Source organism: Vicugna pacos, chromosome 21, assembly GCF_048564905.1.
Source record: "Vicugna pacos chromosome 21, VicPac4, whole genome shotgun sequence".
NCBI classification, from domain to species: Eukaryota; Metazoa; Chordata; class Mammalia; order Artiodactyla; family Camelidae; genus Vicugna; species Vicugna pacos.
In genome coordinates, this window is record NC_133007.1 from 31,746,415 (window position 1) to 31,761,480 (window position 15,066).

The window sequence follows — 15,066 nt, forward strand, 5'->3', positions numbered from 1 at the left end:
CACCAGTCGGGGCCACTCCCTTTGTACTGGGCCGTGCTGGCTTCTACCTTTCCACGTACAAGCTGCTTGGGTGCAAAGCTAAACCTTGGATTTAGTGTCTTGCAGGTAACCAGCCAGATTCAGTCAAACAACCATGGGGTTCAGGGCCTTGAATTTAATCCATTGTTGGCCAACCCAAATTGGAGAGAAAGAGGGGAGGGAAGAAAGGCCTTTGGCCCAGAGACCCCACGAGGGTGAGGGGTGAGGGGTGAAGGGGTGGAGGCTGGCCTGGAGTCTCCTTCGGGAGAAGCCGTCCCCTCGTCCAAGGGCCTATGTTCTTTCTCTTGCTCTGTTCAGCCCTTCGCCATCGAGCAGTGAGGGTATACCACTGAGCTGTACCCTCCCCCAAATTGTCTTAAAGTGGACAGTTTAGTGGGATCGCGCACATTCACAGAGCTGTGCAGCCCCCAGCTCTCTCTGATCCCAGGCCCTCTTCGTCACCCCCGAAAGGAAACCCCGACCCCGTCAGCTGTCACTCCCCCGCCCCGTCCCGGGCAACTGCCAGTCTGCTTCCTGTCTCTGGGTCTTTCGGTCGGGTCGTGGGGTGATGTGTGCATCTAGAGGCAAGGCTGGCCACGCAGCTCCTTTCCTCACCTTGTGCCCTTGTCTGGGCTCATCCCATGCACACAGTTCTGACCCCCTCCAGCCTCAGCGAATCCGTCCAGGGCTCTCCAGAGTCACGGCAGTCAGGAGTCGTGTGTGGAGCGGTCCCCCTCTTCTCACTGACGTGGAAACAGACTCCAAGGCTGTGGTTTGCCCTGGCCACTCGGATCTGCCAGGGCACGGCTGCGTGGCTCATGGAAACCAGGGGGCAGAACTCAGGAACGCAGATCCCTGCCCCCCGGGTCCTTGCTCCAGCCACTCCGTTGCTCAGAACAAGCTAAGATTTGCCTGTGTCTCCACTTTTGCGACAGGCTCTGTGCGTCCCCGTCTGCAGGACGGGAGGGAGGGGCGCTCTCCAGCCTGCAGGATGCTGTGTGGATCCCGTGCTTCCCAGCACCTCTCCGATACCACCCCCGGTCTGAGCCCACCCTGCAGGGCGGGGTCGGCCCGCCCCCTGAGGATGTCGGGCATCACGAGGGTGGCAGGAGCCTGCTGGGCGCAGGGCCGGGGTGCAGGTGGACGGTGAGCCCTGGGTTTGAATTCTGTCACTTTCACGTCCTGGCTGTGTTTGCCTTTGGGCCGGGGCAGCCCCTCCCTGAGCCTCTGCTTCCTCACCTGCGGGGTGAAGTGCTGTTTATTTCTGAGGTTTTGATGATGGTGGTTAATAATAGTGGCTGTTAACTGAACATTAGCAACCTTCCAGCACTTTACACGGATCAGCACATTGAATCTGCACGGCCACCTCCCCCATTTTGCAGGTGAGGAAGCTGAGGCCCAGAGAGGTTAAAGCAGACGTTCCCAAGGCCTCAGATCCAGGAAGTGTGGAGCTGGAATTCGGACCCAGGTCTGTCCCACTGCTGACTCCTCCCCGTACCCCTGCACTCGAGGGCCTCCACCAGGCTGCGTGGAGCTCCTGGGGGTCCTTATCTGTAAGCCCAGTCTCCCTTGAGGGGGTGCAGGGGTGTTGGGGGGGAGATGGGCTGATTCTCTTCATGTGGGAGAATCCGCAGCTTTGGGAAGGGGGCTGCCCGTGAAACCCAGGGTGACATCTTGGGGGGGTCCCAGCTGGGGTGCTGGATTCAGCAAGTAAGCATATGGGATGCTCAGTTAAATCTGAATTTCAGATAATCGATCTGATTTCTAGGAGAAGATGACGGAGTAGAGAGCCTCAGCTCACTGTCTCCCACAAATCTGATTTCTAAGTATGTCCCATGTAATGTGTCTCTAAAAATTACTTATTCTTCATGTTAAATTCAGATTGAACTGGGTGTCCTGCGTTTCATCTGACAGCCCTGTCCCCAGCCCACAAGTAGAAGTGGCAGTCAGCTGGGGGTGAGACTGGGGGTGAGAGGTCCCTGCGACAGCAGCCTCTCCCAGCTAGAACTGGCCACAGGAGGGCGACCGCCCTAGCAGGCAGGTCTGGCCTTACAGCACCACCTTCCCACGGGCCACCCACCCAGGCAGGGGAGGAGCCATCCAGTACTGAGAGCCAGGGTCCCTCTCACAACCCTGGGTGCAAGCCACGGGTCTCTGCCCCAGCGTGGGTCACCCTGGGGTGCTGAGTGGCACAGAATCCGCCACCCCCTTCTCCCCTGTCACTCCATTACTGAACCCTGCTTACAGCCAGGTTGGCTGGCTCTGGGAGGGGGTGCAAAAGGGCCTGAGGTGTGGAGCCTTCTGGGGGAGGAGGTGCTCACTGCCCAGCGTAGGCCGCTGTGGCCCGAGGCAGAGAAATGCTTGGTTGGGGGCAGGGATGGGAGGAGGGTAGGGGACAGGGAGCCCCTCTCTGTACCATGTTGAGTGTCACTTAATTTGCACAGCCACGTGGCCTGAGAAATTTAGACCCATTGTTAAAGTCATACAGCCAATAAGTAGAGCAAGAATTTTTTTTTTTCTTTCGTTGTGGTGAGATGTAAGCTGTGGTAAGATTGAACGTAAAACTTGCCATGTCACCCCTTACATGCACAGTTCAGGAGCATTAATCACATTCACAGTGTCAGACAACCATCACCTCGGTCTGTTTTTGACTTTTCTGTCACCCCAAGGAGGAGCTCCGTACCCACGAAGCAGTAATCCCCCGGCCCAGCCCCTGGCCCCGCCGTCTACTTTGTCTCTCTGACTTTGACTCCTCTAGGTACCTTGTCCGAGTGAAAGCACACAGTGTTTGTCCTTCTGTCCCTGGCTTATTTCACCTGGTAATGTCCTCAGGTTCACCCGTGGCGTAGCAAGTAGCAGAATTTCCTTCCTTCCTTTTAAGGCTGAACAGCGATCACTGTATGGATGGCCTGCAGTCTGCTTCGCCCTTTTGTTGGCTGTTGGGAGTAATGCTGCTGTGCACCTGGGTGTGCAAGCATCTGTTTGAGTCTCCCCCTTTTTTTAAAATTTTTATTTTTGTGTGGGGGGAGATAATTAAGTTTATTTTTAATTAATTAATTTTTTAATGGATGTGCTGGGGATCAAACCTAGGACCTCGTGCACGCTAAGCACACGCTCTACCACTGAACCCTCACTTTTGATTCTTTCAGAGATAGCAAGTCTGCCAATTTTAGTGCCTTTAAGGTGTCTCTGCTCAGTGGTCTTCCCAACTCTTCTTGGATGCCTCCAGCTATGGGAAACTTACTACCTCCCAAGGCAGCCTTGTCACTACCCAGCTTGTAGCCTGGATCTGTGTCCTCACAGTTGCTGCTCACGGGCCCCTCGATCCCTGTTTGGAGCTGTTGTTCTCCTGGGATGTGCTGCTTCCTGCTTCACTTCCCTGCCCTCCTCACCCCCTGTCTTTTCTGGCTTGGCCCATCTGCCCACATGCCTAGGGAGCTGTGCAGATCCCTCTCGACCGCTTCAGAGACTCTTACAACCTCCCCTGCCCCTCCAGCCTCTAAGAGAGAGAACAGAATTCAGCTGTGGGAAGCAGGAGGGAAGTGTCTCGTGACAGAAGTCATAAAACCACCTTGTGGGCCAGCGGTCTGTCTGCCTCCTGTGGGCCTCGCTGAGTTGCCCAAGACGAGGAGTCCCAGCGGCCGCGTCGCCCTGCCACGTGCTCACCCTCTCCTTTGTCTCCACAGGGACCTACCAGGGCCAGTGGGTCGGCGGCATGCGCCAAGGCTATGGCGTGCGACAGAGTGTCCCCTACGGCATGGCGGCGGTCATCCGCTCGCCCCTGAGGACGTCCATCAACTCCCTGCGCAGCGAGCACACCAACGGCGCCGCTCTGCACCCCGATGCCCCTGCCGCCGTGGCCGGCAGCCCTGCTGTGTCCCGGGGCGGCTTCGTGCTCGTGGCCCATAGCGACTCCGAGGCCCTCAAGAGCAAGAAGAAGGGGCTGTTCCGGCGCTCGCTGCTGAGCGGGCTGAAGCTGCGCAAGTCCGAGTCCAAGAGCAGCCTGGCCAGCCAGCGCAGCAAGCAGAGCTCCTTCCGCAGCGAGGCGGGCATGAGCACGGTCAGCTCCACGGCCAGCGACATCCACTCCACCATCAGCCTGGGCGAGGGAGAGGCTGAGCTGTCGGTCGTCGAGGACGACATCGACGCCACCACCACCGAGACCTACGTGGGCGAGTGGAAGAGCGACAAGCGCTCGGGCTTCGGCGTGAGCCAGCGCTCCGACGGGCTCAAGTACGAGGGCGAGTGGGCCAGCAACCGGCGGCACGGCTACGGCTGCATGGCCTTCCCCGACGGCACCAAGGAGGAGGGCAAGTACAAGCAGAACGTCCTTGTGAGCGGCAGGCGCAAGAGCCTCATCCCGCTGCGCGCCAGCAAGATCCGTGAGAAGGTGGACCGGGCCGTGGAGGCGGCCGAGCGGGCGGCCACCATCGCCAAGCAGAAGGCGGAGATAGCGGCCTCCAGGTAGGAGGGGAGGGGGTGCCGAGCGGGAGGTGGGCTGGTCTGGGTCACCAGCCTGATCTGGTCCATCAAGCTTCCCGGGTTCAGGCCCACACTGGTGTTTCTCAGACTTCTGCTCTGTGGAACCCTGCAGCTCCTCAGAGGTTCTGAGAGGTGGAGTAAGGAAATGGTTGATCTGAGGAGGTTCTGCATCTTAGAACCTCCCTTCAAACAGGGCAAACCTCCCCTCCTCTCTTTTATCTGTTTTATATGCTGGTGTTTAATGTAAAATACTGATGGAGAAGGGTGGGGGGGGGTTCTGCTGGTGAGGTGCACTGGACGGCCGCTGGTCGAGAGAGAGGTGTGACGCTCCCAGGTGGGCCTGAGTGCCCAGGGCCGCGGAGATGTGGAGGAGAGTGGAAGCTGCCCTGGCCACCCCATCCCGAGGCCCAGGAGGTGGTTCCCCCTGGACAGGCTGGCTGTGGGTGCTGCCCTGGGGGCAGCTCACGCAAGACTGGGTGCTGTCGGCCAGTGGCTGATCTGAATGAGATGCTGGACTTCCGCGTTCAGGGTTCAGTGGGGCTGCTGGGCCCTGAGCAGCGGATTGAGGGTTGATCGTTGGTGGGCGCCGTGTTGGACTGTGAGGTGTCTGTTGGTCCAGGGGCAGGGGCTTCAGAGCTGGAAGAAGAGGGCCCTGAGAACAGCAGAGGTAAGCGTGTGAGCCTGGGTCTGCCCTTCAGCTGTGGGAGGCTGGGGACAGCCTGCCTCAGGTCGAAGGAAGCTGCCCCGTTGGAAGCCAGGGCCCCCAGCAGCCACACTCCTGGGTTCTAAAGCAGCAGCTCCTGACTTGAGCTCACCCAGAGCTTCCCACCATCTGTCCCCTTTCCCGGGTCAGGGCCGGGCCCTTGCATCTGCCCCGAGAGTTGCGGGGCCTGGGACGGGGGTCTGAGGCTGCTTCAGATGCTCAGGCTGCCCGGGCAGGAGGCGCCTGGCAGGACAGACACTGCGTCGTTCTGGATGATTCTGTGTTCCCGGCTGGGGCAGGCTTGGCGTTACCCCAGGGAGACTCCCAGCTCGGTACGGCTCAGGCCTCCCCAGCCTGGTCACTGAGACTTGAGCCCGCTTGATTCTGGTTTTCAATGACCTTTGACCCACAACGAAAGAACGAAGGAGTGGCTGTGGCTTGTTGGCAGACTCTGCCGCTCACATCTGAGGTCTCAGAGGGAAATAAAACCCATTGCAAGAAGCAAAATAAGACAGAATCACTGCCGGGATGTGGGGGCCCAGCACTGCTCTCTTCCTCTTCCTGCTCCCCCGGAAGTGCTCAGGCCCCAGAATAAATAGGAGTGGCATTTATGACTGCTCAGCTGGTGTTTTAAGATCAAACTAGGTTCTGTAGTTACTTTTTCCGTTATGAGTGGAACACGGAACGTGGACGGCAGGGCAGCCTCGGGGTGGGGCTCACGTGTCATCCAGAGACTCTGGTTGGCGTTTGGCGTGTTTCCTTCCTTCCGGCAGTTCATCCATTTGTCTTCCTTTTGTGTTTGGTTGTCTTGCTGACCTCAGTGGACACGAGGCGGCGTACAGGGCCAGGGGTCCGTGTCGTCAAAGATTTGAGGCCTCGTGGGGCAGAAGCACAAAGATTTAGTCTTCCCCCAAATTGACTTTATTTTAACGTCCGATCAGGTGGCCTTCTTGGGCCTTGGGACATGAGACACAGGCCAGTTTTCTGACACGTCCCGCAGAAACTGGGGGTACTGGTTTTCAGGGAGGAGTCAGTGGAGGTGGTGGTGTGGGCAGCGCTCAGAGCCGGCTCCACTTGGGGCAGGCTTCCAGTCTCTCACCTGTGAGATAGCGGTAATGGCGCCTGCCTGCCTGCCACAAAGGCCTGGGGGCTTCAGTGACGTTGGCTCCATGTCAGGTGCCAGCTCGCCGGGACAGCAGACCTGCAGCCAGCCTGGGCCTGTCGTTGCTGAGCAGCCTGGGGAGGGTGCTCACCCTCTCTGGGCTGGGTTCCCCGTGGAAGGATGGGATGGAGCAACATGCAGTGCACTCAGCTCGTAGGAGGCCTGGTGTGCGCCATTGTCACCCTCCCAGATGTCCCCTGAGCCCAGCTGGCCCCTCCCCTCCTGCCTCTGACCTTGCGGGGAGGGAGGTGTGTCTGCACATCCATGGTGTGATCCCAGCCTTGCAATGTGCTGGTGCCCTGGGAGGCGGGAAGGGACAGTGTCGCTGAGGGATGAGAGTGAGGCATGTTCCAGGCTGCAGCGGGAGCTGCACGTCCTGCATTTTCTCAATGGGCTTAGAACAAAGAGGAGGAGCAGAGGCGGTGGTCCTGGAGAGCGACGCCAGCAGATGAGGGGCTGGCCCTTGCCCGGGGAGCCCCAGGGACCACCCGCCACTGGAGCGTGAAAGCGGCCGCGGCAGCCACGTGGGGCTGTGGAGCGGCTGGCCCCGGGCCGGCTCCAGTCACTATCACAGCCAAGATCCAGATACGGCCAGGTGGCAGGGAGCTGTGTCCTCAGGCCCCAGCTGGGTGAGTCAGCGAGAGGCGGTTTGGCGTGTCCTGGTCACGGCGCCCGGGCCTTCCCTGGAGGGCAGCTGCTGTGAGGGCAGGTACACGGGCTTTCCTGGTGGCGTGGAGCTCGGGTTCTGTGGAAGGGGGGTCCTGGTACCTCCACTTCAGGGTAGACCAAGCTAGAGGTGAGGGGCACAGAGAGCACCAGGCCCAGAGGTTGTCATGCTTGAATGTTCAGCAGCAGAGCCCTCTGTCACGTAGACTGTCACGGCTCCAGGAGGGTAAGCCAGGTAGAGACCAGGAGGCGCTGGCGGAAGCTAGGCGGGGATGGGACAGGGCAGACAGCGGTCCCCGTCCATCCCCTCCTCGCACCCCCTCCTCCCGGGTGGCCCTGGGACGCGTCAGGAGCACCCTGGGCTGAGGGTTCACACGGGCGAAGGCGGCTACGTGTTGGAGGAGGAGTGCTGAGATCGACTGGCGGTCTGCCGAGGGCACGGTGGAAGGGTGCGGGTCTGTGTGAGACCCAGGACTCCTCTGATCTGCAGACCCTGAGAGTCACGCAGGGATCGTGGAGGTCCTTCTGCTGGGACCTCTCTTTCCTCCTCTGTGACTTATCTCAGGTGAACCTGGCTGTGAAGAGATGTGAAGGGCTTTGCAAGGCTGTCAAGTGAGCTGAGTGGAGGGGAGTTTAAGTCACTCTGTTGGAGCATAGTCTCTGCCGGGCGGGGCCTTGGCGGGGGTCTCGCTCTTGGTTGGATCCTGGCACTGTGTCTGCGCAGTAGCTGTGTTTTGAGTGAACGGATGACTAATTTAGGCCCCGTCTTCTTTTGTGGTCAGGGGCCCCGGCCACTTCCTTTGGTTCTGGGATCAGGAGCCGTGGCCGCGGTGGGGCAGTGGACCTTGGGCCAGGCTCACAGGAGCAGGGGTTGTCGCAGCTCCGTTGTCCTTCCGAGAGGACTGCGGGTTTCCTCTTGCTCCTCGGAGCCCATGGATTCTCAAGGGTGCAGGTGGACCTTCTGGAGTCCAGGCAGCGTCTTTGGGCCAAGCTCATGGGGGAGGGAGCCATGGGCTGTGTCTCGGTGCCAGGCTGACCTCCCACAGACCTGGTCCTGTCCTGATCCAGGCTTGCCGTGTGGCCTCGGTGGGTCACCTGCTCCATAGGGGCGGCAGGAGTGGAGGTAGGCTCCCCCTGGGGTCCTGGCGCTGTGCACAGGGGACTCCCTGCCCCCACCCACAGGCCCTGAGGGGCCAGGTGTGCTCTTGAACTTGCCCTTCCAGATGGGGAGGGGCTGGGTAGTGGGAACAGCTGCTCACGTCGCCTCCCCTACCTCTTGGCCTGGCTCCTCTGGCTCCTCTGGCTCCTCCCCGCAGCCTGGAGCCAGCTCTGCTTCCTGGGAGTGACTGCCTTGCCGAGGGTGAGTGAGGAGGTGCAGGCAGGGTAGTGTACTTTTCGGGGATCTCTGCGTCCCCCGGGGGCAGCCCTGGCTGGGCCAGCCCTGACTGGGCCGGGTGTGCGGGCAGGAGTTGGGGCAGATGGGGCACCTGCTTCTGTGCATGGAGGCCGGCTGGGTCGTCATGGCAGTCAGTGGGGCTGTGGCCACTGGCCCGTGCGCTGACCGTCAGCTGATGTCCCCGTCTTGTGATGCTGAATCGCGGGCCGGTGGAGCTGGGAGGGACCTTGACCAGGCGTTTAGGTAGAAGATGACAAATTCTTGGCACGTGGACAGCCGTTCCTCCCTCCTGCACCCACAATAGACACGGTTAATTGATGGCTGCGCTCAGAGTTCTCACACCAGGTAGGCAGGCCCTCTGAAGGATGGGGTCCTCCCTGCTGGCACGGCGGGAAGGTGGGCTCCGTGGGCAGAGAGCCAGGCCCCCGTGCCCCGAGGGCAGCGCCCAGTCTCAGAGCCAGGTAGTGTCCCAAGCGGGACTAGAATTCACGTCTAGGGTGCTGTCTGCTGCCCTGCCCCTGCTCTCGGCTCCTTTGGACCTGGACCAGATTCTGGGTCCCTAGTTGTGAGCATGGGGGTGCTGGCTGGCTTCCTTGAAGTGATAAGAACAGCCCTGCCCCTGGGACAGGAGGGGCTCGGTGTGAAACTGTAGGTGAGGCCTGCTCAGGGAGGGGCTTCAAATCCCAGGTGGCTTTTCCTACCCTGGTCCTGAGCTAATATCTGGACAGTGGGGCCTTGGAGCCACCTGCCTGTCTGCCTGGAACTTTCCACGTGGCTTCTCCGCTCCCGTGAGTTACGGCTCTCCACCAGCCGCTCCCAGAGCTGCGGGTGCAGGTGCACAGTGTGTGGGCCCCGCGGGGTCCAGGCGGGGAGGGTGAATATCTGCTGGGAAGTGGCCTGGGGCTCTCTGCCTGGGGCATCTTTCCATCTTAAGGGAAAGAAAATATTTAGGGACCTGACATTGTGGGGAGGGGTGTATTATTGCTTTTAAATAGAAGTGTATCAGTCCTTGTTAAAATGTCCAAGTAATAAATCCTTGTAGAAATATTAGAGCGATAAGGCAGACCGGTGGAAAGCAACCTCGTCCCACCACGAGCTGTCCATCTTCTTAGAGGAACTGGTTTTTTCAACACACGTGGAGGTACGTGTGCCAAGCCTTCGTGGTTCCCTGTGAAAGGAATGGCGTCCCCTGTCCACTTGCTCTGAGGCTTGTTTTCTCTCCCCCTCACTTACCTCAAGGACCTCTTCCCGTGTCAGGATGTGTTTCCTTGGCAGCTGCATGACATTCCATGACGTGGATGCGCTGTGTTGGTCCCGCCCTTACTCTGTTAATGTTTTGGATACGTTCTGTCTTTCAGTCTTACAAACAAGGCTGCAAAGACTGTCCCTGTCCACCCCCACGCCACCCCGCCATGCTGCTGCCACAGGTCTTTCTCACCACCACCTCCTAGGGGAGACGTGGCCGAGGCACGCGTGCATTTAGTTTGTGGTTGCAGCTGCCACATTGCCTGGCAAAAGGCTGCACCGTCTGCCCTGGCTGGGAGGGAGGGCCGCATGAGGAGGCGGCGGGGTGGCCTTGAGTGACTGCTTTGTCCCCAAAGGGTTTCTCCCTGCGGCAGGTTGATAACAGCCCCCGAAGACGTCCACATCGTGATCCCTGACACCTGTGGGTATGTGACCTTCCACGGCGAAAGGGACTTTGCAGATTTGTTGAAATTGGGGATCCTGAGATGAGAGGATGGTGCAGGGTTATCTGGGTGGGGGGCCCAGTGTCACCAGAGGGTCCTCATTAGAGGAGGGCAGGAGGTCAGAAGCGGACGCGGCGATGCAAGCAGAGGTAGGAGGGATGTGGCCACGAGCCAAGGGATGTGGGCACCTCCAGACACTGGAAAAGGCAGGAAACAGCTTCTCCCCTGGAGCCTCCAGAAGGAGCCACCCCCATGACACCTCGATTTCAGCCCCATGAGAAGATTTATTTGGGCTTCTGCCCTCCAGCACCATGAGGTAGTGAGCGTGTGTGGTTTTAAGCCGCTGAGTATGTGGTGAAGTGCTCCAGCTCCATGGGAAACGCACATGCTCCTGGACCTGGCAGGGGTGGGGTGTGTTACCCGGTGTCCCCCTTCTAGAGCGGGCATGCCCACCCCCCTCACCCCCAGCCACCTGCCCTGCAGCATGCTTCCAGGCCTGCGGCATTGGCTCTCGTGCAGGGTGCATGCAGCTTCCTGCCTCCAGGGGAGAGCCGGCCACACGCCAGGAGAGGCCTTCTGGTGGGCGACAGCCATCTGTCCCGGCTCTGGCCTCCTGACATTTAAAAAAGGTAAAAGGAGCAGGAGAGACTGTGGGGCGGGGAGCCAGATCCTGAGCATGGCCAGGTCCGGGACCAGCCTGAGGGCTCCCTGCAGGGGGAGGCTGCTGCCTCTGGGGCCGTGCTAGTAGTGCACAGGCTCGGGCTCCACCCCCGCACCTGGAGTGTTCTGGGGCCTGTGTCTGGCGTCTCTAAGGTGTGTCCCGGGGCCTGGCAGGTGCTGGCTTGAGGTGCGAGCGTCTGCCCTCGCCTCTGTCACCCCCGGGCCTCGTGCGCGGGGTTGGGGATCGGCTGCCAGGTGGGTTAAGCTCATCGCCCGCCTGCTCTGTGCCGCGGGTCAGGCAGGGTGCACGGCCTCTGACTCACCCCTGGGGGGCGTTCCCGCCGGCCGCAGAGAGGCACCGTGGGTGGCACAGGCTCTGTGCCGGCTGCGTCCAGGAGGGCCCTGGCCCCGGGGCTTCTGGGCCGTCACCCGGCCTCCCCTTGAACTCATCCCCTCACAAGAGAAGCCGCTGCCTTCTACAAAGCCCTGGAGAACAGGACGCCAAAATGGTCTTGGCGACCTGTCCCTCGGACGGTGACTGCAGGAATGTTTCCTCTAAATCTGAGCACAAACCGTCCTGCTGGAGCTGGAGCCTGTTTCTTTTCCAACTTTGAGAGAAATAGTGATTCTGCTGGCGTGGCGCTGTGTCCTTGGGCAAGGTGTGCAAATTCCTCGCCTTCGACTTCGGCTCCGCGAAGTGGGTTGAGGGGAGCGTGTGCAAGGGGATCGGTGTGAAGAGTGACGCGTCGGGAAAGCCGGGCCCCCTGGCGGTCTTTCCCCTGGTGTGCTAGAGCAGGCGGGGGGAGGCGTAGGGAGGGCTCCCCTGCCCTGGACTCCTTGGCAGGCCCCGAGCCTCAGTTTCCCCACTTGAGTGCAAACAGCTTACTAGGTGCAGGGACGGCCCCGTACGCCCTGGGCAGACCTGAGAAGAGTGGTCTCCCCGAAGGTCGATTCCGTCAGCCTGGGACCGGCAGGCACGTGTGGCAGGTGGCATGTTTGCTCCTCATGCCCTGACTCTGCCACCCCACGCCCTCGGCCACCTTGCTTCATGGCCGCTTCCACCGAGGCTCAGCCGTGGGCGCTGCTCGGTCAGTGGGGCCAGGCGGGAGTGGTGTGGCAGTCCCGGCTTGGGCCCTGGGAGGTTTTGTGTGTTTGCTCACCCTTCTTGTACCTCTGCCAGCGCCATGACAGCCTTGGGAGCCCCCACCCCTAGGCGTCCGAGACCCTTGGGAAGATGCCCGAACAAGAACAAATGACTATTTTGAGGCACCTCCTTTTTGGAAGTACAGCGTGGTGTTGGCGTGGCTGACCGGTACAGCCTTCGGTGGGGGTTACTGTGCTTTCTGCACACCCCGCAGGCTCCAGCCGTGCTGGACCATCGGTCCTTTTGAGGAATGCTCCTGGCCCTTCATGTATAAGTGTCCGGGGGTGGCCATGTCAAAGCACGACAGACTGGGTGACCACGGACGTGTTCTCCCACGGTCCTGGGGCCAGAAGTCCAAAGTCAGGGTGTGGGCAGGACCACACTCCCTCCGGAAGCTCCAGGGGAGGGCCCTTCCTGCCTCTCCAGCTTCTGGGGGCTCCAGGCGTCCCTGGCTGGTGGTTGCAAGTCTCCAGTCCCTGCCTCTGGTCTGGACATGTCATTGGACTTAGGGCCGCCGCCCTCATGCGGTGTGACCTGATCTCAGTTACACCTGCAAAGACCCTATTCCAAGTAAGGTCACGCTCTGAGGTTCTGAGTGGATGTGAACTTGGGGGCACCGTCCAACCCACTGCACTCTGCACAGCTGCCCCACGGCCGGCTGCTCCCGGGTCATGAGTGCCTTTCTCCTGCTGCTTCAACTCCTGGAAATCCAGCTCCTGCCTCTGGAGCCAGGCCTGCCCTTCAGACGGCCTGGAGCAGAGCTTACTGCTCTCCTCTCCACCCACAAAGTGTCTTTCGGTCTCGGGTTCTGTGTGCCTGTGGGTTGTGCCTTAAGCGCAGGGGGACGCGGCTTTCTTTAGCTTCAGCTTTCTCTGACCATGACTGTTCTCCGCGAGAAACTACCTGCTACCCCAGATTCTGCCCCTGGCCTCCCTTTGCCTCTCCGAAGACCCATTAATGGGCTCTGCCAGGCAGGCGTCATCCTCTCCCAGTCTGCCTGGTGCGCAGAGAAGTCACACCATGTGAGCACTCAAGTTACAGCTCCAGTCCCACCAGCAGTGAGGCAGGAGGGAGACACAGGCAGGGAGGAACAGAACGAGGTGGGGAGTGGGGACACCTCACATGTCAGCACCTCTCGGAATGTAGTTTGAAGACCTATGTATTTTGCATAATAGAGCCTCTAGTGTTTAACTACACTGTGGGGATTTGGAAGAGTCGTTTTGACCACTCAAGGTTTTTGGCGAAACTGAAGTCCATGTAAAGTGTGACTTGGCTGTATTAACCAGCACCCTGTTGCAAGCAATGGAATCATAATTCAGATTAGCTTAGGCAAAAAAGGGCTGTATTGGCTCTCATTCTCTGAGCTGACTTCAGGCACAGCTGGATCCAGGGGTTCAGCTAACATCAGGGCTCTGTCTGGCGGTTGTGCTTCCCTCTGTGTGTTGATTTCATCCGCCAGCAGGTTCCCTGCACATGGTGAGAAAGACCACCAGGTCTGCATTCCCAGAATCCTGTTAGTTCTCCATCCTGGTGGGAAGCAGGGCTGGTTTTGCCCAGCTCCCGTATAGTGACCATCTGGAAAGGCTCGGATTGGCTCTGCTGGAGTCACCTGCCCACTCACTGCCCATGATGTGTGGAATTCCCTGATTCACCAGGCTGGGTCACGTGATGTGACCCCTCAAATGTGAGGGGATTGGTCCAAGTACAGACACCTTGACAGCTCCCTGGGGCACGGGGTTGGGGAGGGGTGGTCTCCAACGGGGGACGCCAGGAAGCAAACGCTGTCCAGGCTCCAGAAGGGAGCTGTGCTGACCCGTTTCCTCCCGTCGGAGTGGATGGTGCCTCAGCCGCTTTACTTTTTATCGAGACCATAAACATCATGCTTTTAAAGTGCACAGTTTGGTGGTTTCTAGTGTATTTAGAGTTGTGCACCCATCACCACTGTCTACTTCCAGAATATCCCCACCACCCCAGACAAAACCCTGTACCCATCAGCAGCCTCCCCCAGCCCCTGGCAGCCACGAGCATACATCCTGTCTGCGGCGTTGCCTCTTCTGGACACTTGACATAAGTGGAACCACACGAAACGTGGTCTCCTGTGTCTGGTTCTCTGACTCAGCACGGTGTTGTCCAGGTTCATCTCTGCTGTAGCCTGTGTCGGGGCGTCACCCCTTTTCACGGCCGAGCAATATTCCATCATGTGGCTAGACTACATTTTGTCTGTCTAGTCACGATTTGATGGACACTTGGCTGGTTTCTACTTTTTGTTTATTACAAATAGCACTGCTGTGAACTCTCCTGTACAGATTTTTGAGTGCGTGTATGTTTTCAATTCTCCTGGGTAGACACCTCATAGGGGAATTGCTGAGAAACAGCCACTGTCTCCCGCAGTCGGCCCCCTTGTACAAGGGTCTGGTTTCTTGGCATCCTGGCCGACACGCATTGCTGTGTGTGTCTGACACAAGCTGCGTGGTGGTGCAGAACAGGTCTCCTTGTGGTTTTGGTTGGCGTTTCCCTGATGCCTGGTGACTTGGGGCATCTTTTCCTGTGCGTGTTGGCCATCTGCACGTCTCCTCAGAACCGCTGGCAACTTGGGTGTTTAATAAACATTTGTGTCCTCTGCCCTGTGGGATGCATGTGTCAGCTGTAGGCAGTCGCCCCGGGAGGCTGAGCGGCCCAGGGCTCCAGGGCGGACCTCGTGAGGATGGTGCTCGGGGGAGTTCTGGGCCGGGTTTGGCTGGCACCGAGGGAGGGACCCCTTTGGGAACAAGGTAGTGGGGCACTACCTCCACTAACCCCCCAACCCCTTCCCTTGGCCCCCAGTGCTGTCCTGGGGGGCAAGGGGACAGTGGGGCCGCCCTGGGGACAGACTTCACTAATATGCTTGTCACCAGGGAGACCTGGTCCCTCCTGCCCCAAGGCCCTGGTGAGCTCACCTTCTAGAGGAGTTACTGCAGAGCCCTCCCTGGCGTGGGTCCCCCAGGGAAGAGAGAGCGAGGCTGCTTGAAACCCTGACCCCTTCCTGAACCTCAGGTGCCGCCAAGCTCCCGTGAACTCACATGAATGTCAGGGACTCAGGAGGGTCTGTCACTCTCCATCTTGCTGTTGCCTCTCTGGCGCCCCTACCCTGTCCCTTGAGCCCTGCCC

The 15,066-nt window shown here is 59.6% G+C and overlaps 1 protein-coding gene across 3 annotated transcripts in view; it reads left to right on the forward strand.

Moving 5' to 3' along the window:
- Positions 1–15,066, forward strand: part of JPH3 (junctophilin 3) — a 73,338-nt gene that overhangs the window by 24,505 nt on the left and 33,767 nt on the right. For all 3 annotated transcript variants that reach the window (XM_072946775.1, XM_006212413.4, XM_072946774.1), the window contains exon 2: positions 3,705–4,482. In XM_072946775.1, the coding sequence (XP_072802876.1) occupies positions 3,734–4,482 (749 nt within the window). In that variant the 5' untranslated portion in view covers positions 3,705–3,733. The remainder of the gene's footprint in view (positions 1–3,704; positions 4,483–15,066) is intronic.